Source organism: Pocillopora damicornis, chromosome 13, assembly GCF_964200805.1.
Source record: "Pocillopora damicornis chromosome 13, jaPocDami1.2, whole genome shotgun sequence".
Classification (NCBI taxonomy): Eukaryota; Metazoa; Cnidaria; class Anthozoa; order Scleractinia; family Pocilloporidae; genus Pocillopora; species Pocillopora damicornis.
The window spans coordinates 14,867,304-14,892,212 of NC_142682.1; the positions used below are offsets into that span (position 1 = coordinate 14,867,304).

A 24,909-nucleotide genomic window follows, 5' to 3' on the forward strand; every position below is an offset into this window, starting at 1 on the left:
CCTAGCTTATGTTTTTACATTCGAATTTTGCAGGTGGCCATGGGTCAGGGCCAAGCGGACATTGCCCTTCAGCTTCTTCATGACTGTGGAAGGAATGGGGAGTGGCTGTGCTTAAAGAACCTCCACCTTGTTACCTCTTGGCTTCCGGTCCTGGAGAAAGTGAGCGCCTTTTCATTTAATGTCACCTAGTCGGTGTAAATAGCGACAGTAACAACAAAGTATGGCAGAAAATAGGTGTTTGGTGGAAATTGTGATCTTCCGAAAAGTGCCCTGTGACTGTTTTATTTTTCAATTGCAATTTACTGTTCTTTTCTATTGTTTGTCATAATTTGTATTTTTGTTTGTTTGTTTTGGTTTTTTTTGGTGCTGTTTTGTTTTGTTTTTTTTTATTTCCGTTAGTTATTATACGACGATACAGACATGCTCTACTGAGGCTCACGCTTAAAACTTGCGCGCATAAAAAGAAAGCCCCAAGGTGATTTATCAAGATTACTACAATAAAAATTGGTTCACCTGTGGTATGATTGGCATTCTTAAGGATTTCATTCGGCTTTACGGGGAACGCGCATTTACTTATTTATTTTTCGATGCTTTTGTTGTCTGCAAGCAAGTAGTTGATGTTATGCTGGCCAAAACTGATTGTAATTTGTGAATTTTGCAGGAATTGAACTCCCTGGAGCCTCATGAAAACTTTCGTCTGTGGCTAACAGCTGAGACACATCCGAAGTTTCCTACAATCCTTCTGCAAACTAGTCTTAAAGTCACTTACGAGGTTCGTGATTTTTTACTTGCGCTTTTCCATATAGAGTCAAATTACGAAGGTAATGTAAAACTTTACAAAAAAAGTTGGAAACAACTTGGGATTAATGTGAGAATTTGGTCGTTCGCGAGTACGGGCTCGGTGCATTTATTGAAAAAAAAGACATCTGGAAAACAGTGCTTTTCACTCGTGGTAAAATCTGTTTTTGTCCTCTTCCTGTTAACTTTCAACTCTTTGAGTAACTTATTAGGTTTAAAACTTTTCCTCGCAGGCTCCACCAGGAATTAAGAAAAATCTTCAACGAACCTACGACTCATGGAGTCCGCAGTTTATCAGCCGTGGCAACTCTTCCATCAGAGCGCAGGCGCTGTTTGTGCTGGCTTGGTTTCATGCTATAGTGCAAGAAAGAAGAAACTACATTCCACAGGTTTGTAAAATGTTTCTATTACCACTCGAGCCTTCGCGGCAAAAAGATCAGTGGCTGTTAAAGACATCTAGTACTTTGAGTTAGGTTAAACACCTATCAAAAACAATAAACGCTGTTCGAGTTTCACTTGAGTCCCAAATGTTGCCTTAATTTTTCAGGGTTGGACAAAGTTTTATGAGTTCGCTTTTGGTGACTTGCGCGCGGGAGCTGATATCATCGACAGACTTTGCACAGCTGCCGGTAAGTAAAATATAAATTTTACAACACCCTTAATCAAGAATCATACGAAACAAATAGCATTTAAACAAACAGAGAAGCAGTTCTGCTGTCAGAATATATCGTAATAAATGAACCGGATCACGACGTGGACGTCTAAGAAAACAATTCCCGTTTTATAAAAGGCTAAAAATAACTTTGGTGGAATCTACATATCTCAACCAACACCCTGATTTCCCTTCTCTGTCCCATGTTCACATCAGAGGTGCGTCCGTTTTTTTCATCTTCTCCCAGAATCCAGGTTAAGTTTTTATGATGGTAATGATCTATTTGAGTAAACGAACAATTCCTTCCTTTGTGGTAACACTTTTTTAACTGTTACCGCTACGTGTGTGGTCAGTGCGGTTGTCGACAGTGTTTCTTGGTAGTCGAAAACAGCCACTGAAAACCGCCTGAAATGCTCTTCTGTAGGTTGGAATTCTCCACGCGTAGACGAAGGGGTTCAGACAGCAGTTTACTAGGATAACTTTGTTTGTTGTATACAAAAAAAATCGAAAAGTATCTAGATATACGTATTTTGGGTGAAAAATAAATATATTTTGAGCAATAAACTGTGGGGCGAAAGATGCATAAAACAAGATAAGAACTAAGAGAAATGCGGACACCATTTTGCATTCTCTGTTCCTGTGGGCCATGCCCATGTGCTGTCTTCGCTCGTTATCAGCCACATCTTGCACCTGATTATTGTGTAGGCGAAGCGCGCGGAATGTTTTCCAGTATACCATAGGCAAGATGATCAGGGGAACTGAAACATGAAGATGGCAGTACAAGAGAACGAATGTAGATGTCGCTACCCCCATCAACGGAAGACAGGCGAATAACAGGGAATAAATCCAGATAAACGCCATTGCTACTTTTATCTTTGTTTTTGTTACCAAGACTTTGTAGTGAAGAGGAGACGAAACCATGAACAAACGGTCAAAAGACATCGCAGTAATCGTGCCAGAAGAAACGATATTAGTCACAACAGCGGAAATAGTTAAGAAACGCTGGATACCTACAAGATTTGCTCTTCTCTGGCCTCTTAAAATAGAGATGTCATAATAAAGGCTCCCGTATCCAGGCACAAGACCAGCCAGTAGGTCGCACATGCTTAGGTTAACCACCAAGAGAGTTGCAGGCGTTTGCCAAATCCTCTGACTCGCGTTTGTACTTCGAGAGATGGTGATCAGTAACAAGACATTTGAGAGGACGGCTGGTGTGGCCAACATGATGCTTAGAATAGTTTGTGAGAAGAAGAAATGGTCGTCATCTAATGCTGCCTTCGAGTTGGACATCTTTAAAATATGAACTGAACTTGAATTTTCTTTTTTACTTACGTAGCGGAAACGAATAAATAAGAACCGAAACACTTTAGTGACGTTGGTCATAAATTATAAAGCCTATTTCAGCTGTGATAATAAAGATATTATCAACACCACTTATTCACGTGGGCATATTCGCAAAACTAAAACGGTGTTCGTGACTTAATTATCGTTTGTCACGTTAAAGAGGCGTGCTAAAACAATTCAGGAATATTTTGGCAATTTTTTTACTTTTTTTTTAATAAGCGGTAAAAACGAGGTATAGTAAAAAATGTTCATCTTAAGTTCTGACATTATGTAAATGTATCGGGGACAATGTTTACAAATACCTAGTCTCGTAAGGGATTACAGTAGAAGTTTCCTTAAGACTAAGGCTGTGAAAACAAACATTTGCAGATACCGTAAAGAAAAAACAACGATTTTCCACACTTTGTTTACAGTCAAACTAGATAACGACGTTGACTGACAACTCTGAGAAAAAAGAAAAAAGACAAAAGACAGCTGAGAAAACAAGGCATTTCAGTTGCAGTTGCAGTGGAGATGAGGAAGGCATCTTTCACGCATCTTTCACATATCTGATAACCCTCTTTTCTCTCCTGTCTCTTGATGACGTAAAGACGTAAAGAAAGAACACAGACTCGATTAAAAATTTAATTAAATGGAAGAAAGTAAAATAGGATAGGATAAAACAAGTGACTTTATTTTAGAAACTGGAATCTCGAGACCGCGTCCGGTTGGTGTTTCTGTGCAAGGTTAAGGTCGTCTGTGATTTTGATCGCATAGCTTTTTTATCGAAATGGAGTGAAACACGTTTAAACATTTAAGTTTCATTTTGAACCTTTGGTAGAATTATACGATTTGATACACGAGTAGAGAAGTAGAATAAAATAATATGGAAACAGATCTCGGAAGCTGAGAAACTTAGATTTAAAAATCATCCTGCAGCATACCACGTGATAACACCTCATACGTGCGCTTATTGTTGATGGTATCTTTTTTTTCATTTAAATGAACAGTCGATCCCGACGATTGGCTGAATTTTTGACATTTCTTGTTTGTTTTTTAGGTTCAGGGTCTGTTCGATGGAAGTTTGTTCACGGTTTATTTGAAAATGCCATTTACGGGGGTCGCGTTGACAACACGTTTGACGCCAAGGTTCTTCAATCTTATCTGCTGCAGTATTTTGAACAAGCTGTCTTTCCAGGCCAGGTGAGATGACTGCCACAAAATACTTTTCTTGAAATCAAACTTGTTAGTAGGTACTACTGTGCCCTGCAATCTTTGCGCGGTCAGAATGGACGATTGATTGCAGGGTTTAGGAAAGTACCTCGGTGAAGAATAATCCGCGAACGGCTTCCCCTTTTTCTAGCGCAGTGTATGTAGATTCAATGAATTACAAGAAAAGCTTCTGAGCTCTACGGTTACGTTGTCGGCGAACGACAAAATCAATTCAGATTTTGTCCACTCCTTCTCTAATCCTGAAGATTAAATCCTTCAGGAAAAGAGGGCAAGATGTAGCATTAAGAGTAAATGAAGTTTTTTTTTTCAGTAAGAGCAAATGGCTAAATTGTGCGGCATTTTCATCTGCTATTTTTCGTAAAATTCATGGATATACTGATTGGAACTTGCGATAGACTAGTATTCCATCCGAGGAGAGTCACGATTCTCCCACTTTCTTCTTGCTGATGGAAAACGATATAAGGTGTTTATGACACTCATAAAACTTTTTGCTATTTTTTTAGGGAGGAAGCCGATCCAAAGCTAAGAAAGTGATTCCAAATGTGACTCTGCCGACATCTTGTCATCACAGGGTGAGAAGTTTATTTGTTTTAGTACTATCCACCGGTACAAGTTGTAATGATTTGTGAAGAAGATTGATGGTAGTTCACTTTCCACAACTTTGACCGACTGGATAAAGATTTGAAAGTGGTTTATATGTTCTTTAGGATTATTTGGAGATTATTAACTCGCTTCCCGACGATGATAAGCCGTCCTTCTTTGGACTACCAGCAAACATCGAGCGATCTTCGCAGAGAATCATCAGCTCTCAGGTAAGGCACACAGTTAGCTTGGGTCTTTCTTTGTAAGTTGGTCGCATCTTTTACGTTACCTTTATTATCGAATAACCGTTTCAGCTGGGTGAGAACATGGTGAGAACGCTGGAATCAAGAGTTCAGTACCTGTCGTATTTCTGTCTTCAGCTTGAAAAAATAGGGTAGCCTTTGTATCATTTCGATGATCTAGAAGGTCACCTTAGGGGGTAGGAGTTGTATTGAACTGAAGATGCTTTGATAATCAGCATTACACACGAGCTTTGCGCGCTAGCGTGGCTGTCAGCGAACTAACCCTCTCTTCTTTGTTATGATTCCTCAGGTGATAGGTCAGCTCAAAGTGTTGATGCGCTCCAACCTGGAGGCGAGCAAGTTTGACAAAGAAAAGTGGTCCACTGAGCTGTCGCCGATCTTGAACTTGTGGAAGAAACTCAACCAGGTATCCGTGGGTAACTCCGCTCCTTTCCTATCCCTTGTACAATATGATTTTTTATGTGAGTTTATTGATCTCAGTTCGTGTGAGAGGGAACATTGTCAATGCCCTGCCTGAAAGCCCTGTCCTCGTATTTACTCTATTTGCTGATCGCCATTTTGTGGTTGCAGGGCTCCCAACTGATTCAAATGAAAATCTCGGCACCAACGGAGACTGGTGAGGAATCTCCAGTGACGTCATTCGTGCAGCTTGAGCGTTACAATGCAATCCGATTGGTACAAATCGTGCACGCGTCTCTCTCCTCCCTCAGTAAGGTCATCCGAGGAACGGCATTGCTGGATGCTGATGTTCAGGCTTTAGCGGGGGCTTTACTCAAACAAGAGGTGAATTTACTTCAAATCTTTAAGGAAGACACATCCAGCAACAGTAACAACAGCAAATATATATTTCAAGAACGAGAGAACATCGGAAAACCTCAAATCGCAAAAGTTAAAAATACGGCGTGTATACCAGAATAGAAAATGAATCTAAGAATTTAGGACAAAAATAAAACTGAAGTTTTGCTCCCCCAGAAAGTCTTGATAACTACTACTAAAAGACTGTCGCACCCTTTACGTCAATCTTTGGTGATGTTATCAGAATAAGAGTTTAGACTCCGTTATTATGACTGAATAGTCCACTTGAAATCGTTTGGACTACAGCCTCCCACTTGATCCAGTTCAAGAAAGTTTATAACTTGGACGGGAAGTGTGGAAGAAAGCCTTAACCTTTCGTAGGTCGTGATCAAACACATTGAGTGTTTTATATGCGTACATAAAATTTTCAGGTTATTCATGGAAATCAGTGCTTTTTAACATAGGTCTTAATTGACTAATCTCTGCTGTTTGCATGTGTAGGTCCCTCTCTCTTGGAGCAATCGTTTCGAGGGCCCCGAGGACCCTATTCAGTGGTTGAGGTCCCTAGTTGCAAAGTCCCTAGCACTAGGCTCCTGGGTGGAGAAGTGCAGCTCAGATTCCTTGTTAAGGGACGTGTTGGACCTCTCAGACCTTTTCCATCCAGATACGTTCCTCAATGCCCTACGTCAGCAAACAGCACGGTAAGAGAATATATGTCGCTGCTTTTATCACTCTGTGTCCAATTTTAATAACATTTATATCATTCAAGTCAAAAGCGCCAGTTTTTAGAGGCAAAATTTCGCTTAGAGTGTTCTTTCCGAAATCGTTGAGTTGTACTCCTGGATAAAACCCGTGTCTGTATGGATTTCTTTCCATTAATAAGCGTGAGCAGGCGGCTACCGGAAACCCACAAAAAACCAATAAACCCTCCAAAGGCGGGCACCTCATAAGAGGTGCAATTAGTATTGCTTGAGTTGGTCACCTATGGGAGGTATTTAGAGGGAGTTTACCATATTTTCCGGTGGAAGAGCAGTCCACTTACGAGAATCTCTTTGAAGAAAGCTTTGACTGTTTTAACTTTGAGGAAATCGCCTTGCAGCTCTTACTTTCCGTAGGAATTTTGCATCCAAGTAAGAAGCTAGAAAGAAGTACTGAAGCCCAAGCTCTCCTCAAGGGGATGTAAACGATTAGCATTATTGCTATTTTCAAATCCTAACTTCCATATTTAATTTTTTTTAGAGCGATGAAAACGTCCATCGACAGTTTGAAACTTGCTGTGTCTTGGAAGGGATCGCAGATACCTGGAGCCAAGTTTACAGTCAAGGTTTGTACCTGCCAGTAACTGTTTATGGAGGAAGGGGCTATTTTTCTCAATAGATACAACATTTTCACTTGATGTAATATGTTTGGAGCTCTGCGCCCTGTACAAATTTTTCTTTTTTTTTTAGAACCTAATTGGGCTACATAACTGCGTAAATGGCTTGTAGTGCAGCCTGAAAACCTTTTAACATTTAGGTCTGTTCTCCACTTAAAAATGTTTGAATACCCACGTTGTTTTCTCTCTAATTAGCTCGGTGGTCTTCAGTTGGAAGGTTGTAGCTTTGACGGTAATACACTGACAGAAAATCAGCGAGACTCGCCCAGTGTTTCAGCGATCCCCACTGCTGAGGTGGCCTGGGTGCCAAAGGTATGTCGTTTATATATAGCGGTGATCGCTAACAGATTGGTTCTCTCTCTCCCTATAATATCCGCTTCACTCTTCTCGAATGTACACAGGCAACCATGAAATACACGTTAGAAAATGGAAGGCTTGAGTTGGACTTTCGCTTGTGTTATCTTAGGTTTAAAGTTGGCTATGTGTTATCCCGCTTGAGCAACGCACCACTCTTTGTCTGCGTTTGCTCAGGAAGAGCTTATCGTTAATGTACACAGTATAGGAAACATGCTAATCGCTCCCGGATAAGTAGCTGTGAGCAAAGCAAATTTAGTATTCCAATCTGACAATCTGAAGTACTAAATAGTCACTATTACTACTGTGTAATTTATTTGTTATTTTTTGACAATAAGGATACCGCTGACCCTTATCCAGAGAACGAATGCATTTCGATCCCAATTTACTACAGTGCTGACCGAGACAAGACAGTCACGTGTTTCAACATGCCGTGTGGCGGTAACCAGAGCAGGTGGACGCAGTGTGGCGCGGCACTTTTTTTAAAGAGTCAGTAAAATGATCTGGACACTAGAGTTGTACTTATGTTTGGAGTGCAAGTGGTATTGTGTCAAGCATGAATGTTTGGCTTCTACTGAATAAAGGAGTTGCTTCCTTGCTTTGTACTTTTTTTTTTATGTCACTCCCCACTGGGGTGCAAGATAAAAAGTTTTCTTATGCTAAATTGAAATTTACTAGCCTGTTCACAAGCGGAATCGTGTTGTTTAGCGATCATTTCCGTCGATCTTTACTGAGACTAAACTGTCGAATGTATCTGATGTCTACCAGATCTTTCATATGGCATTTTTCAATCACCATTAAACTTACAAGTCAGTCCAAGCTTTTGGTGAGTTGTAAACGCATGTTGTAAACGCAAGAGACCCTTCTCCTTGACCTTGTAACACGATCGTGGATGCTGTTATCTCCTAGTTGTTCTATTTTTAGAAAGTTACGTATCCCCTTACACTTCCTTATATCATTGGGACGGCTTTGTCGACCAAATGCGTACATGGAGATGCCGCCTCCAACAATAGTTCAATCAATGGCTTAATCTTCGTGCTGCTGTTGTAAACTTTATCCAATCTGCATTAATTGTTTGAAATTATTTGATTCAGAGTGACCAGAATTTATCAAAATTTAATTAAGCAGTAAACCGCACCTCCTGTCAGTTGACTGGCGTAACAACCCACTTCGGATGGTGGAATAACATTTGGAATGTTTGTAAAAGGCCGGGGGCTATGGGCTTACAAGTGCAATAAACGACAGGTTTTTCACCATTCAAGACTCTCCTAGTGTTTTAGTTACTTCACAAGTAACAACAGTCTGAAATTTGGAAAGTAGGGCAAAGATAGCTACAAATAACTGATGCAGTCTTAAGAACCTGGGCTGGGTTTTTCAAAACATGGTTTAACTAACCCGGGGCTAGTGTGAAGTTTTAATTTAGTTTTATAGCTCTGCAAAGCGATTTCTCGCTTTCCTTTTCTCCCCGTTAGTTTCGAGTCATACTGAGATAAAAAAAAAAACCCCAACAAAACCGTAGCTCTTGTACACGCTCTTCTACATGAGAATTTAAAGCCAAGGTTAACTTTTAAACCTAGATTAACGTGAACCCCCTTTCTAACAACCTGGCCCTGTAACTTAAATATCTCACATCACTTGGATTAGATATATTTTTTTCATCAATTGGATAGAAAGGATAAAAATGTCAGTGTTAGAGCTGCTCTCGGGGCAGTACGTTCGTAAAAGGTTTTTAACCCAAAAGGATGATTTTATAAATTTCATGGAATCTCACTGTGAGAAGTTTTAAAGGTCAGCGATAAAAGAAATTTTCGGTAGTAGAGGTTAACAATGCTTAAAAGCGCTGATAAGCTATACGTTTTCTTCCTATTGTTGGAGTTAGCTCGTCTATTGTTGGAGTTAGCTCGTCTATTGTTGGAGTTAGCTCGTCTATTGTTGGAGTTAGCTCGTCTATTGTTGGAGTTAGCTCGTCTATTGTTGGAGTTAGCTCGTCTATTGTTGGAGTTAGCTCGTCTATTGTTGGAGTTAGCTCGTCTATTGTTGGAGTTAGCTCGTCTATTGTTGGAGTTAGCTCGTCTATTGTTGGAGTTAGCTCGTCTATTGTTGAAGTTAGCTCGTCTCTCGTTTCATCGCAAAGTTTCGTTTGTTCCCTCTTACGTCCCATACTTATCCGGCCCCAGGTGATAAATTAATTTTGCACCTTCTCTATTCTTTTCCCTAACTTTTTCTGGACTTGTTTCAAGAAATATGTATGAACTCCACATGAGCATGACAATCAAAATCGTGAGAGGACTCGGCGGGATTCGCAAGGATCGTGCCGTGTTTCTCGCTATGGACTCGGGATTTGATCTGAGATCTAACCCCGAGGATAGGGAAATGCCCCTTCCTACGTTTTTCAGGGAAAGGATTCATAAATCACAACATAGAAAAGCGTTGAATACTTAGCTTCTTGTGTTTTTCAGTCTTTTAGATCATTTTTAGTATCGTAAAGGAGGTGGTCTGGAATAATTTCTGGATCTTGGTCCCAGATTCCATAGTTTTCATCCCCCCATATTGGTCAGCGGACTGTTATTTCATATCCAGTCTCTCACCTGCCTCTGACCAAATCATGATTTCTCCGTTGCGTCGTCAGGAAATTCTCTCATGTTTATAGCCTTCATCCTCGCTTTTTTGATCGGGGTCTTTTCCGTTTTGCTTTTGGAAGCCTTTTTGCTTTACAAATGGTGGAGTTCTGCAGGTGTGGATGCGCAAAAACTTTACCCACAGCGCATGAAAGTCACCAATCCAGAGGTATTTCGCTCTTTCAGTTGCTTAAACAAAATCACCGGAAACATTGATTATAATTTAACATCGCAATACAATGTACCAATTTTTGATCGCTGTATACAAGCCTATGATCTGAGAATTATTTATACCTGGTTTTTTCTTTCTGATATTAAATTAGAAAATTTTGAGCGTTAATTATATTTCCATTTCAATCAGAAAAAGAAAAATCATGCACGTTTTAATTTTCATCCTGAGGTGTAGTGCGGCCTGGATCCAGCTGTAAGGTGCCATAATGGAAAGGGAAGGAGATTTTCAGAATTTTACTTAAATTTAAATACAATTCCTTTGGCTGTGGTGATGTGTGAGTTAAAAGAATTGGAAAAAAAATCCTTTCGTTTGTAATCACTAGAGCAACAAATCTTAAAAAATGAAATTTGCAAGAATAACATAAATCTTTGTGAAGAAGTTGTGTGACATTAGAGAACACCTCTACGTACCAGAAATTGAGTCAGCTAAATCACCTAAATGAAAACACATACTAGGCACTTGTTGATGTAAACATTCTCCACATTTTTTTTTAGCCTCTAGCAGATTACTGCAAGAAGGATCAAGCCACTGAACCTGAGTCATGTGTTTGTATGAACCTTCTATTTTCCTTTCTGTGGAGAGAATGGAGAGATTCTCCACAGATGAAAACATACTTCTTAAAGAAGATGAACTCAGAGTTCACTGAACTTATTCAAGGAAAAGCAGCTAGCAAACTGATCGAGCAAATAACGATTGAAGAACTTGCTCTTGGGACATCACTGCCTGTTATTACAGGTTTGTGTATTTTCTTTACTTTAACTATTTACTCCCTAACTTTAGTATACATATTCTCCATACTGTTCTCTATACATTTCCTAAAGTGCTGACTTGGAGAATTTGTCTAACAATCAAGAGCCTCTTTAGTTGGTGATCATTTCCTTTATTCTCAATGAATTTCATGTGTGATTTAAGGAGAATTTTTCTTTGGATGACCGAGGGACAAAGAACTGTGTTCCATAATTAGGGAACCAAAGAAAGTGAAACATATTGTGAAATCAGTTATAGATCATTTTACATCTTAGGGGTCCAAGTAACACATTTTATTAACTCTTTAATTCCCAAGATCTAATTAGCAATTATCCTTACTGTCTGCTATACAATTCTTCTAATGTTACTTCAGAGAATTTGGTATTGTATCAACTAATCATTCCCTAATTGATAAATTTCTTGGTTCTCATCACTTGTCTTCATGATTTTGTATTGATATTATAAGGAAAAATTCTGTCTTGGTCACTTGTGGGAGTTAACAGGTTAAGCTTCTTGCATATCTCCTTCAACGGATGAGATTTGTCCTCTTTTAATTGCAAATGCAAAGGCACCATGCTGAAAGAGGTCATTTTTATCCAGGGCACCCAAGCTCTCTATACAGGTATACTTTCCTCCTCTGAAGTTATCCATCGCAATGTCTTTACCAAATTAAATTTATTTCTTCACAATCTCTTCACACTTCTCTTTTCCAAGGCATACATGTAAAATAAGATTTTTGCAACACAATCATCTAGTTAATTATCCCTTCAGTACAACCCAGGGGCTTTTTGAGCATTCTTTCCCTTGTGATGTTAAGGAGGCTAATCTCTCACAGTTACTAGATGATTTAGTTTTATCAACTGAGTTGATAATGTAAATTGGCCAAAGTAAAGAGTTTTAAGGCTGAGGTTTTAACCTTTTGTCAGTCTCATAGTCACTGCTTGACCCCAGTTACTCTGGCCTTTCAATTTTGATGCGCTGTTAAACAGATGGGTAATGACAATTGAAGTCTGTAAGGGCAACCATGGACAAATTGTCTTACTCAATCTACACAGGGTTACAGAAACACTGCAGGATGTAATAAAATTTAAATTTCTCATATTTATTAATTTTTATCAACAGCACTACTGTCCTAATTATTTTAATTACTTTATTTTTACGTGTTTTTAAGGATTATTTTAACACTTCGACACCCATAAGTGAGCAAGACCAGAATAAAGAATTTGGGGAGTATTATTTGATCCATTACCAAGTTCTCTGAAATAACCTCATAAGAATTGTATAACAGATTGTAAGGAGAATTACTAATGACATCTTGGGAGTGAGAGGGTTAATTTTGTCCCTTATGCACTTAGTATTACATATCTATGATTCTGTTTCCCGTGCCATTCACGCCAAAATGGATAAAAAAAACAGCAGTAAAAAAAATTCTAGTGATTTACCACTCTAGGTTGGTCTGTGGGGAAAAAACTATGGCCTAAGTCTTGATTATGTACTCAAGGCCTTATATACAGTTTTTTCTTCCCATACAAATCTCCTGCCTAGAAAATAAAATGTATTATTTTATTTTGTATAAACAGGTGCCACCATCATGAAGATAGGAACAAAAGACCCAAAGGAAGTTGCAAAGGAGTTAGACATTGCCTTTGACCTTGAATATACAGGAGGATGCCACATGGCTATACAGGTTGATCTTGTTTTCAACAAGTCTGTGTATGTGGCAGTCAAGTTGGTTTCTCTGAAAGGCCGAGCCAGATTACAGCTAAGCAGACATCCCCTTTCACACTGGTCTTTTGCCTTCTACGAGGTACTGGATGATAAAAATATTGAAGACCATTATCAGAGATATGATCATTAATTATTTTGCAGATAGTGTAACTTTATGTTAGTTTATTAATAAATTCTGAAGGAAGGGTCTAAGGACAGAATTTCAAGCCCCTTAAGCAAAACTAGACAAAGTGGATCAAAATCTTTCTTTTACAACATTGGAATATGACCTTTTGAATCCTCTGAAACAGAACAACCTTTTTGAAAGGTCAGTCACATGAGAGTGAAGAACACATTTTTGAAGAAATTTAATGCATTTATAACTGTTGGGTCGAAATGCAATTGTAAAGTAAAGTACCACTTTTGACAGACTGTTAATAAGGCTGAAATTTGCTCACATTCATCAGTCAACCAAAGCCTACACATACATGGGGTCAAATTCTTTGCATTTTGTTTTTTGGAGTTTTTGGGTTTTTGCTTGGTCTTTGTGTGTGTGTGTGTTTTATTTTTTTTTTGTTTTTGTTTTTTTTTTTCTTGGCGAGATGATGTTTTGGATTTTGCACCAAACTCTTAAAACAAAGAAGTATACGATCCTTTTATAGAGGAAGTTAGCTTTTTAATTTCAGAGAATGATCAATGGTATTCCAGTAGCTTTGTGTATTTATTTATTTTTTTCTATTCAGGAACCCGAAGTTGAACTTGAAGCTGAGTCCCAGTTTGAAGGCAAGAACTTCCCTCAACTAACATCCCTGATAATAAGCCATCTTCGCAAGTCTATACAAAAGAAACACACCCTCCCAAGCTACAAGATCCGGTATAGCCCCTTTTTCCCACAGTTGATTCCTCAGGATGAAACCCAGGAGGTGTATGTTCATAACAGCAGTGTCACTGTGGGTAGTCTGGAGGTCACTGTTGTAGGGTGTACCCGTCTACCTGAATTAGAGAACGAGGCCTCTCAGTACTGCAGTTTGTCTGTGGACCAGCTTCCCTGGAGTCAACTTGTTGAGAACAGGAGAGCAATGTGGCCAACATTTGAGGTGGGGTCGACATGTGTCTGTTTTCACTTTCAGTGAGTGTCTATCCTTTAAATTTTGGGTTGGAATTCAAAGCAATTTACTCCAGGTGTACTCTGGCTGACTCCTCAGTCAAGCCCAGAAACTCAGCCTCTCAGCGTTCAGTAAATAATTTTGAAACGAAGTAACTGTCGTAAACTCATGAACATGCGAAACCTTAAATTTCACAGTTTTTGCCCAAAAAAAAATAGTGAAACGAGACTAAATCCGATTGCAATCGAGTAAGCTTTAGAATTTACCCAACTTTTTCCGATTTGAGTCCAATTTATAGAAAACTGTCCTATGTAATGCCCTGACAATGTCTTTCTTTTAGTTTGATTCCAATATTTTGACTTGAAGAGGCTGATTTAGTGCAAATATGAAGCTTAGATCTCATAACTGGCAAAAAAAAACACGAAATATCGACTACAAGTCCGTTTAATACTGACGTTTTTTACCTGCAGATTGAGATAAGTCGTGAGAACAATGAAGTATCCTTCGGTCTGACCTTGTGTAACGAGATCAGTGAAGATGAATTGGGAAAAACCATCGTGATAGAGACAGTTGTAATAGACTCCCCTGCATACAGTGCAGGAGTTATGGCTAAAGATGTACTGGTGGCTATTGATGGAAAAAAGATAGAGTCGCTCAAGCAAGCTGCTAAGCTGATTAAAAGTAAAAGCAGGTATCTTTAATACGCTCTTCCACGACAATTATCAACGTCTAAGTAAGCTGAAGATGATTTTTCGAGGATTTGAAAATCTTTTCTGGGTAGGCTCCGTGGAATCCAATAGAGATTTGTTGTTCCATTGATTTCGTCTTTTGAAAGTGAACTTCAAATTACATCTGGTGTATTTTTGGCAAATTTAAACTTCCGTAATTTCATGAAAATTTTCTGACGTCTTGGCACCTTCCAGCTCTCTCTTAAACCGTTTCTTAAGTTCACTTCAGACCACTTACCATTTAACCACAGTGGCATTATTACTGTCACTGATAGTACATGTAACTCAAAGCCTGACTGTCGTTGCTTGTCTTACAAACTATGGCTTAACGTTAATCCTGAACTGTCTGTTTCTGTGCACCAAACAGGAGATATTCGTCTGACAATGGACTCCTCTAAAATCTGCCGTTTACTTCCACTCAAAACTTTTGTCGCTGAGCGCATTAGTGGGCTTGCCCAGGAACCCCAGCCACGGCTCCATCACAGCCTACCAAGGCTCTTAAAACTTTCACACCCACATGGTTGTTGCTCATATTTTATAATCAATTTTTTTTATTTTTCTTTTTGCGTTCTAGATTCACTGGTACGGTTCAAAGACCACCTACAAGAATTTCGCAACGAGTCGATCGCGAAAAGCCAGAGAACGAACAAGATGAGAAAACCGTCGTGAACTTTAAGAATGTCGCACTTCACAATGACAGCGACTCCGAGGATGATTTTGTCAACATCGTGGTGCCACTGTTTGAAGTTGAAGACGACGAAATCGCCAAGTCTGCAATGAAGGAAATGCTGTCACGAAGCAATGAACTGAGGCAGAGAGCGGAGAAAAAGATGAACGGAAGGTAAGAACGAACTTTTTCTGAGCATTCCTTTACTGGGTTTGTGTAGATGAATCATCATAGCGATTTGTCGTACCAAAATATTCTAAACTATAAATGAATAAGGGCGGTAAGTTTCTAATGAAACTTTGGTGCTGCGTCGGTGATGGTATAACATCACAATTTGATTTATCAACAGAGTTATTAATGTAATAGTGTAGTTTGATCGTCCGGGTGAGTTTGGTCCTGAGAAGGACTGTTGTCGGTAGTGGTGACTGACGTTTCGACAACCTGAGCGGAAGTCATCATCAGAGTCAAGTGAAAGGTTGTTGTCAGTCGAATGTACTTAGTCCGGTTTGTGTACACTGATTGGTCAGTTTTGCCGTGATGTTATTGGCTGTAATACTCAAGTGGCGTAGGTCAGTCGTGATTGGTCAGTTTGGATCCGTTAGTGAAGTTGGGTCGTTCTGTTCGGTTCCTTTGTAATGTTAATGTCGTGGATGAGTCGTTTGTATGGTGCCGGTAGTGGTTGACACCTGTTGAGGGGAGTCTGTTCCAAGTTAGTAAACCAGTTTTTTAGGGTCAGTCGTTGAAAGTAGTTGGTGCTGTAGGTTAGGCATTGCGCAGAGTCCCAGTCAATAGTGTGGTTCGTAAGTCGGTGATCTTCAGCAATGTGATTGTTGACATCGCCTTTCCTCGTCGCTCGTTTGTGTTCAGTCAGTCTAGTTGCGAGGTTTCTGCCAGTCTTATCGATGTAGGAGGCGTGGCAGTCGGAGCAATCAGCATGCAAACAACCTTTTATTTGACTCTGATGATGACTTCCGCTCAGGTTGTCGAAACTTCAGTCACCACTACCGACAACAGTCCTTCTCAGGACTACACTCACCCGGACGATCAAACTACGCTATTACTTGTTATCCCCGGGTTCAAACCATTTACTGTATGAGTTATTAATGTAAGGCTGACGTTTCGAGCGTTAGCCCTTTATCGCTAGCTCTGACGAAGGGCTAACGCTCGAAACGTCAGTTTTAAAAATCCTCTACGGTTGCCAATTTACATTTATTTATGAAGTCAATTGATGAAACCAAATTTCTAAACTTTGTTTACTTTATAATCAGTCGCATTCCTTTCGGTTTAAGACGCTTTTTGATTGGTCTAGAGAATGCGTCGCATGTATCCTGTCCGCCAAAATTTCAAGCTCAAATTTTCGCTTGTTTTGTCTTAGAGATCAGACATCAAGGGGGCAACCGACAAGGGACACAAAACAGGGATCACCAGCATCCACACAGCGGGCGAACGCAGGCCAGATAACTCCTGAAGTGAACGATGAAAAGGCGTCTGTCGAAAAGACTCCTTTACCAAATGGCACCGACACTGCTTCGCCAAAACGTCCAAGGAAGGTGTCTGTTTCATCCCTGAAGGTGATGGACGGACCAGATACCACCAAAACCACGCTGGTGTCAGCAAGCTCGGTAAGTAGTGCTGTCACTCATTGGCGCTGATTATCGAAGGATATTGACGAAACACAGAGATGTCGATGATTTTTTCGATGATGCTATGCTAAAACCAATATGTTTGGTTGGCTGGCAGTCCCAACACTCAAGCAATATTAAACCTTTTATTTGTTTCCACAGACTATTAAAACACGAGGGGGACTAGAAACTAGAAAATATTATACCAACCCAGCACGTACATATTCACACCCACAATTTACAATATGGACTTTGGTAGTAGAAATTTGGAAACTCTCCCGCGTAATAAAGGGAACAAAACCGGGGGGGGGGGTTAAGAATTGTGGAAAGGACCTCGGCGTAACAATTGGTATCCCTTCGCGGTCATTAAGACACGTATTGACCTTCGTTTATAGGATCCAGTCTGGAATGAAACCTTCAAGTTTGATGTCCAAACCCCTAACCTTCGATACCTTAACGTGTGCATATGGAGCAAATCTCAAGAGAAAAACGAGAAAGATATCATACTTGGTCATGTGAGTAGAGATGATTTTGCACTCATATGTTTTCTCTCGCCACTAGAATTGTCTGGAAGTAACTTCCGTCTGGAAGTAACTTATCGATTCAAAACTGAAAAATCATAAAAAATTTTTGCGGAAACGTCACTTTGCAGGCCTGTGATTTTACTGAATTCCAATGTGGCTTAGGGAAAGCAAGGCGATCGAAAATTGCTGAAAAAGATTTTTTCCAGAACGACATTACTGGAGTGAGAACGCGCTTAAGAACCCTTTAGCTTATGATTTAGCGCACTTTCTTCCAGGTTGACGCCCTTAAGGAATCGCTGTTTTGTAATTTTAGGCGAAACACTGATCGCTTATAAACTGCCGTTAATATTGTTGCAGGTAACCATTCCCTTGATGGACATTGCACTACGATGCTTGTCATTCTCGTCAAAGAGACACGAAGAGTGTTTCGTCTTGGTTTCCCCACACTCCGACAGGATTATATCAAAGTAAATAATAAATTTGAATGTGACATTCATGATTTCCTGTTTGCTACGGAGAAATTTTGGATTTTGAAAGAATGAGGAGCTGACTTCGAGAACCTCTTTACTCCTGAAAGAAACTAATATTTTATTTTACCGATTGCTAAATATTTCTTTTAAAAGGAGAATTTTGAGTTTTAGCCCAGCAAGACAATAACCTCTCATACGATGATTTCTTCACGCGAGGGGAAAGTCACGTGTAGCTTGCAGCCCGCGCTGCACAACCGAAGTAATTACAATGGCCAATCAGAATGGAGAAAAATCCCAGAATCCAGTGCAAGCTGAAGTTAAAAATATGCAAACTACCTTAAGAGAAAAAACGTGAGGGTCCAAGTTGCAATCGGTTGAGGTTTTGTAATCTGATTGTTTCAGAGGTGGTGCGTTTTTCTCTTGACCAATGACAAAACAAATAAATGTAAATGCCAAACAGTTACTTTTGTGTCACACTGCAATTAATTTAATATTTCTTTATCAACATCTGTCTCACTGAAAACTTATTGGAACTGATTCTTTCTCATTTGCGCCAGTCAGCCATATCTTCGCAATCATCCCGGTCTGAAAGAGAGTCTGTGCTGTGGAGACATCACGTTGATTTTCCATCACAACCCATCTCTTACGGATTGTGATGAGTCAATCCTTGAAAAAGTGGAATCACTGAACGAGTCTGCACCAGAGGTATGACCAAGTTGTTTTCTTTTCGATTAGCCATTTCACTGATGAGCAGTGGCTTTGAAGCTACTAATGACAACTTAATGAATAGAAATATTTAGCATGTGTACCGAAACAACATTTAAACATAAATGCATTCGCTAAATTTGAGTGTTATTAGCTCAAACGTTAAGACATGGTATGATGGGCAGACGTTCCACAATCCACTCTGAGCTCTCTCGATGGAAACATTTTCGAAAGTCCACCTTCAAATTCCCCCTTTCCATGTGTCTACCTCAAATTTCACGATCTCATCATGGATTTCCTTTCTTGTAGTAGGGTACACCTTTAAACTTAATCGAACCCAATCGATAGTTGACATTTGCGTTCAGTTCTTCACTCGTTTAAAATATGTATGGTCCTTCTGGCTTGTCCTTTTTCACTCCGTAGCCAGCTATTTTATTGTAGCCTCTTGTTCATACCTTTCCCTTTGTAGGATGAAAGTCAAGAAAAAGACACTCTAGAAAGGTAAATAGAAAATTCTAAATTGTTATAGAGTCAATGTTTTTAGGGAGCTCAAGGAGAAATTTTTTGAGACGCAGAAGGTTGCCAGAAGTTTGGGGATCTTTGCGCTTGGCACAGATCTTTTACCGTGCCCTTTAGTTTGGAATGCTAAAACGAGAGCTTTCCACTCGATTGTTTGCTGTCAACGCGTATGAGAAATACCTACATTCTCCTCCTAGTTGTTCACGTCGCATCCCTTGCGTAGAAATCAGCTTGAGATGAATGCAGATTCTTTTGTAGAAATGTGTCATGATTGCGATCAGATTTTTGTTCTCTTTTGTCCCTCTTTCTGTTTTTTTGTTTGTGACTCTACTGTAAAGTATTTTTAGTACTATTCTTGAGATTTGTTTGTTGGTTAACATGAATGTCCACTGCTTACACTGATGAATATGCCTTTTCTTTGCTTCTTTTTCTTTCTGTAACATTTGTTTAATGTATCGTCTGCTCTGCGTTGCAGTTTGGAGCCTCCCAAACATCAGTTTATCTTAACCCAGTTTCATTTTCCCACAAGATGTAGTTACTGCAACAAAAAGGTAATGACCGGTAGATAACAAGAAATCGTTTGAGCGTTTTCTCGTAAGTTTTTCCGTTTATGTGATTTATCTTCTGTCAACTTTGTAATCGAAACGTTGTTCGAAAATTTTTAATCCACCATATGTGTGGAGGATAATGTTGCCATAATTTTGTCCTGTTGAGTGAGTGAGTGTGACAATGGAACGACCTCTTTACCCACAACGGAGTCTGTCGAGTTTTATCCGACATTTCTCGCACGTGGGTTTTGTTTGCTTCAGAACATCTTCCTTCGTTCAACGCTTGATGACGATTTCTTCGAATCGCTTCGAATGTTACTCGGAATTAGCTCGTGATCATACTGTTTCCCGATCCTACTTATTGTTTGAGTACTACAGAAACAAATATGCTACAAAATTACCTTCTAGCATCATTATACAACCTCTAGTTCTTTTCAATGGTATAAAAATTGTGCTATATCAGTAGCCACATGCAGTCTTAAACTGCCTGTTTTTGTTAGTAAAGCTGACCATTTTTGGAAGTTACAATCATGTTAACTGATATGCGATTTTGTGGTCATTTGGTTTTTTATTTTTATTTTATATTTTTTACTAAAACAATGTTTTTTTGTACAGGTATGGACGAAAGTTGCGTTCCAGTGTAGAACATGTGCCATGATCTGCCACAAGAAATGTCTGCGGAATTGTATGGATTATACGCACTGTGCACAGTGAGTAACAGTAGTAAAATATTTCAACAAAAAACAGGATCTGTCGGTGTCGCTTTTGAATCGCGCATTCCAATATGAATTTGAGCGCAAAATTTTGAAGGTGTTGGGACAGGTGACCCTTTATCTTAAAGTGAATTTGATGATTGGTAATCGTTTGTTTTATTCTTGAATAAATAAGACGTATTTAATGTCGAATTTCAGGCAGAGCATTCTTCCAATGAGTGTCGTAATACTGAAAACGAGGTTACAAACCGCCAATTACAACGAATGGAACATTTTATGTCATCCGAATTCGGAGTTTGGCCTCAAGCGCGGGATAATGTCTTTATTCATTTGTTGGTCTCAATATTGATTATTAATTTTTGCGGGAAGTTTTCTCGACAAGTTGTACAATAATCCATACCTAACCTTGTCCCCTTTTCACACGGAAAAAGAAACCGGCAGGAAATACAGTTATGCACAATTTTATGTTTTGGGTTTATTTTGATACGTTGGTGGTTAATTTCTTGACAAGCACAAAACAAATCATATTCGGGTGGTTTTCTAGACAGCAATCAAAGTCAGCGCAGGACAAAAAGGAAGAAAAAAATGAAGAGAATAAAGGCAATGTGGTGGAGTCATCTGCACCTGATGTAGTAGATGCTTCCAGTGAATCGGATGATGAATTCTTTCCTACCACAAGTGAGCGATTATCGGACGAAGATGAAACAAAGTCAGAAGTGACAGATGATCCCGCAAGTGAAAGTGTTAAGGTAGGCAGCTCCGAATCTAGAGGAACCTTAGAAATATTCGACTCCTTGGTAGGGGGATTTAGAAATAGAGCCCAAGATGAGTAAAGTTAAAGCGAATCCCTGTCCTTGTTGATTTTGAATTAAATTCGTTCAACAGCATTCTGGAAAGACTGAAACTGCAGCTGAATCAGACGAGAATGTCTCCGATAAGAAAAATACGAAAGAGGAAACGACTGCTATCATGAGAGCTTCAGAGCGAGTGAAAGAGGTCAGTTTCATTAATGATGACTCTCACAAGCAACATATCAAGTAGACTGAATTTATTTTACAGATGATAAAGAACGAAGTGATCGTCGCTGGCAAACTGCATTAATCAAAACTATAACAAAATTCTCGAACGCGATTGGTCATTACCAGCCCGATTTGAGCACTAATAGGGCAGTGTCGCGTCATGCTTGTAATTGGACAGTGTAATAGGACAGTTAAAGGGACACAGTTAACACGTTATGCCTATGGAAGTGGACAGTTCGCGTCATGAGCACGCGCTGTTGTCTCGCATTTTGCCGAGTTAACTGTTGATTTTTTTATGAAAACGTACAACCGATTTCAAGTTTCTTTCTCAAATTTTGTAATAGTTTTGATTAATTGGTAACAGTTCTTCGTGTCGTCCAATTCTGTTTGTAATCATACGAGTGATTAACAAATCGGACTCCCGCTTCGCGGTTGTCCGATTTTGTTTATCACTCGTATGATTACAGACCGACTTGGACTCCACTCGGTCATATTACCATTATTAATCGTTTCTTTCTTATAAATACCTTGAGGAAGTGTTCTATCTAAATTTGTAATTCTTAATGTCCTTTCAATGGTCTTTATTCTAGTATTGATTGTAGATTTTTAATCAATTTCTAAGAATTTTAGGTGGTATCCTTGATTAATGGAGTGTAATTGCTAGATTTTAGTGGCATTTTAATTAAGCTGTTATTATTATTATTATTATTATTATTTTTAGTATTAGTAGTATTATTATTATTATTATCATCATCATCATTATTACCTTGAGGACTGAACCACTAACTAAACTACGAAAAGATTTGTTGAGAACGCAGCAACTGAACGACTTTATTAAGGAATTCTTGACCAACTAAAAGCTATAACTAACGGTGAGACATTTGGATATCCATGATATGTATTTTGACTTAATTCCGTTTAAGGTTGGCAGAGAATTATTCTCCAATCTTCCTCTGGAGGCTCGCAAAAGCAAGTTAGAAGACATGGTGAGACATTTTTTGTGGATCCTCGTTAACTCCAAAATTCTTCCCACTTTCCGCAAAGTTTTCTTCGTTCTATTAGCTGCCTTGTGCGTCAAAGGGCATAAAGAGGGTTGTAGTGTAGTTGAAGTGATTCGCCTTTGATGTTAACTGTTTCTCTTTGATCTTAAGATGAGCAAATTACAAGTAGAGATTGACGAAGAAAATGAAACGCTTACAGAATTGTACGACGAGAAGAATAAAGCTAAGGAAAAGAAACAGAAAGCTGCTATAGAGGCGTTATTGGTGAGTTCATTTGGGAAAACTTACTTCTGAAAACATTAGACGCTAGATGTAACATTGCCAACAACACGAATCGTGTTAGTGCCCGTCCTTATTGAGTCTGATAAATGTATAAGCGCAAGATGAATACAATTTCAAATCTTTCCAATTTTTTTTGTTCCACACTCGTGACAAAATGTTGGACATCCTTTAATAATGGTCATCTTCATCTTACTTTTCAGGCCAAATCAGGAGAAAGAAGCCAAGCACTAGCCATGTTGATGTTACAGTACTGTGCTGGTTATCAGAGCTGTGTGGAGGCTGAAGAACTCGACTCTTATCGGTTGTGAAAGATCGCCAGCATCCAAGTCAACCTTTAAACCCAGGCTCTAAGAGTGATCAGCGTCTAATTTCTCTCTAAATTTTTACCACTGAATCAGACATTAAGGTTTCGGAATACAGGAAATGACCACCCACTCAAGAAGCTCTAATGTTGAATTCTACCCTTGGTGATTAACCTTAAAAACTGCTAAAACATATGAGCTAGGTATTCAGTTTCCCTGTATGTAGACTAATTACTTTCAGAAGTGCTGTGCGTCTTTAGTTTTTTTAAGCTCATTACGCTCAAATAATTGGAACGAACTCACGTCGCCAAAGGAGCAGATAATGCTCTTTTAGCAACATGCTAAATTTGATTTCAAATATTCGTTTCCAGTGCCCTTTTCGGGTATGACTTGGCTTATGAAGAATCTCTTTTTGTATAATTATTATAGTATATCAAAGGAACATGAGCAAGTGACACTAATCTTGCTGTTGTATATGAAAAATTACTGAGTCTCTTGATTAGATTAAGATATATGATTTATGTAATTTATATTTATAGATATTTTTCGTTTGTCTTTCTCAGATACCCAATTATTGATTTCTGTTATGCTTTACAGCGTAACGTCTGCCGTCGCGCAGCCTTCTTTCGCCAAAAATGTTTTCTGCTTAAACGTATCGTAGTTCACTTTGGTATTTTTTCCCTTTATGTCATGAGCATTTTAAATTGCCAGAAGTAATGGTGGATTTTCTGATAGAGGTCACATTGTGTTATTCAAAATAATATTTAAGGAGCTTCTAAGAAATTTTTGGCGAGCCTGTAGTTTTCACGTGTTTGATGCTCAGTATTTCTTTGTAAAACTTTGATTTCCACTTTCTTTCTTTTTCGTTCGATGGTTGAAGAAGCTGAGAGAAAAGAGAAATTTTACTTGGGGTTGGAAAATAAACAACAGGAAGAGGAGGGGGGAAGGGAAGGGACATTCAAGGATGGATAATAGACTTATGATAATCTTTATCGTAGTTAAGAATAGAATGAATAAATGTGAATTATTGACTGTTTCTTTGTTGGGCCCAAACTCCTTTTGTATATTTTCATTTCGGGGAAAGGTATGGTCGGATTTAAGTATTTTAGCTCGATATATGTGGACAAAAGGCTGGAAAACGAGGCTTCACATTTGAAATCGAGGCTTGCTGGAGGTATAATAAACGTCCAGCGAAACTGAATTATTATAATTTAATTTTTTTAATGAGAAAAAAATTATTTGCTCTTGGACCAGCAGCCAATGCAGTTCATACAACACTGGACATGTGTTCACGTTTAGGTGTAAGCGTGACGATTCTGGCTATCTCGTTTTGAACAAACTGAACTCTAGTCAAAGTTTGTTTCGGCAGTCCTTATAGGCAATGAATTACGTAAGTCCAATCTGGAGATGATAAAAGCATGTACGAGGATATTTAAGTAGTGTGCCGACTGATGTATTTCTTAGTGCAACTAATCGTTCAAAGATGATGAAACCTGCTTCACATCTTGCAGTGACATTCAGTATCTTGAAAAACCACAATATTTCTTACTGTTGATGGCGTGTTGATTGACGTCTATGAGGAGGGTGGGTGCATGGTGACGGGCATGTGGTCTCAGGAGTTCAAATTACGCATGCACAAGAAAGTATTTTCTCTTTGCAGAGTAGAGCCATGACAGTTTTCCCAAAGACTTCTTGTTTCATTCTTTAATGTCCCATAGGAATAGGCTTTTTCAACCTTCAAATGGTCTTCGAGATGTAATATGGTTGTGTTTTGAATTCCTCGCGCCTTTTGCGATAGTGGAATTTTTGTCACTAGTTTTGTATTCTTAGAGGTGCAGTTCAACGCGGAGCGGACCATAACTGAGACAAGAATGGTCTGACCTCAAAGAAAATTGATGTTTAGTGTCAAGGAACACGTAATATGCGCGAGGGCTTGTTATGCAACACCTGCAAAGATCCGATAAGCTGCAATCATTGCTCCTTCGGGAGCAAGAGATCAATTCTCAAATTGAAAAAAACTTGAA

General features: G+C 39.1%; 3 protein-coding genes across 3 annotated transcripts in view; 2 read left to right on the top strand and 1 right to left on the bottom strand.

Moving 5' to 3' along the window:
• The window catches only part of LOC113684532 (cytoplasmic dynein 2 heavy chain 1), a 51,846-nt gene extending 43,873 nt beyond the window's left edge, over positions 1 to 7,973 (top strand). The window contains exons 64-76 of the mRNA XM_027201927.2: positions 34 to 159; positions 662 to 772; positions 1,032 to 1,187; positions 1,346 to 1,427; positions 3,834 to 3,976; positions 4,510 to 4,578; positions 4,714 to 4,818; positions 5,141 to 5,257; positions 5,422 to 5,634; positions 6,148 to 6,347; positions 6,886 to 6,970; positions 7,217 to 7,333; positions 7,714 to 7,973. Of these exons, the coding sequence (XP_027057728.2) occupies positions 34 to 159; positions 662 to 772; positions 1,032 to 1,187; positions 1,346 to 1,427; positions 3,834 to 3,976; positions 4,510 to 4,578; positions 4,714 to 4,818; positions 5,141 to 5,257; positions 5,422 to 5,634; positions 6,148 to 6,347; positions 6,886 to 6,970; positions 7,217 to 7,333; positions 7,714 to 7,872 (1,683 nt within the window). The 3' untranslated portion in view covers positions 7,873 to 7,973. The remainder of the gene's footprint in view (positions 1 to 33; positions 160 to 661; positions 773 to 1,031; positions 1,188 to 1,345; positions 1,428 to 3,833; positions 3,977 to 4,509; positions 4,579 to 4,713; positions 4,819 to 5,140; positions 5,258 to 5,421; positions 5,635 to 6,147; positions 6,348 to 6,885; positions 6,971 to 7,216; positions 7,334 to 7,713) is intronic.
• Positions 1,183 to 2,787, bottom strand: LOC113684533 (cannabinoid receptor 1). Its single transcript, XM_027201928.2, has one exon. It carries the CDS (start codon positions 2,738 to 2,740, stop codon positions 1,775 to 1,777), a length of 966 nt encoding a protein of 321 aa, XP_027057729.2. The 5' UTR covers positions 2,741 to 2,787; the 3' UTR covers positions 1,183 to 1,774.
• Positions 7,974 to 9,942: 1,969 nt separating the features above from the next.
• LOC113684519 (PDZ domain-containing protein 8) lies at positions 9,943 to 23,921 on the top strand. Its single transcript, XM_027201913.2, has 18 exons — positions 9,943 to 10,162; positions 10,720 to 10,960; positions 12,553 to 12,779; positions 13,423 to 13,776; positions 14,256 to 14,476; positions 15,088 to 15,354; positions 16,556 to 16,802; positions 17,198 to 17,317; positions 17,684 to 17,793; positions 18,354 to 18,501; positions 18,971 to 19,002; positions 19,496 to 19,571; positions 20,184 to 20,278; positions 20,826 to 21,030; positions 21,167 to 21,277; positions 22,224 to 22,286; positions 22,452 to 22,565; positions 22,784 to 23,921. The coding sequence occupies exons 1-18, from the start codon at positions 10,016 to 10,018 to the stop codon at positions 22,889 to 22,891; spliced, it is 2,886 nt and encodes a 961-aa protein (XP_027057714.2). The 5' UTR covers positions 9,943 to 10,015; the 3' UTR covers positions 22,892 to 23,921.
• Positions 23,922 to 24,909: the final 988 nt, after the last annotated feature.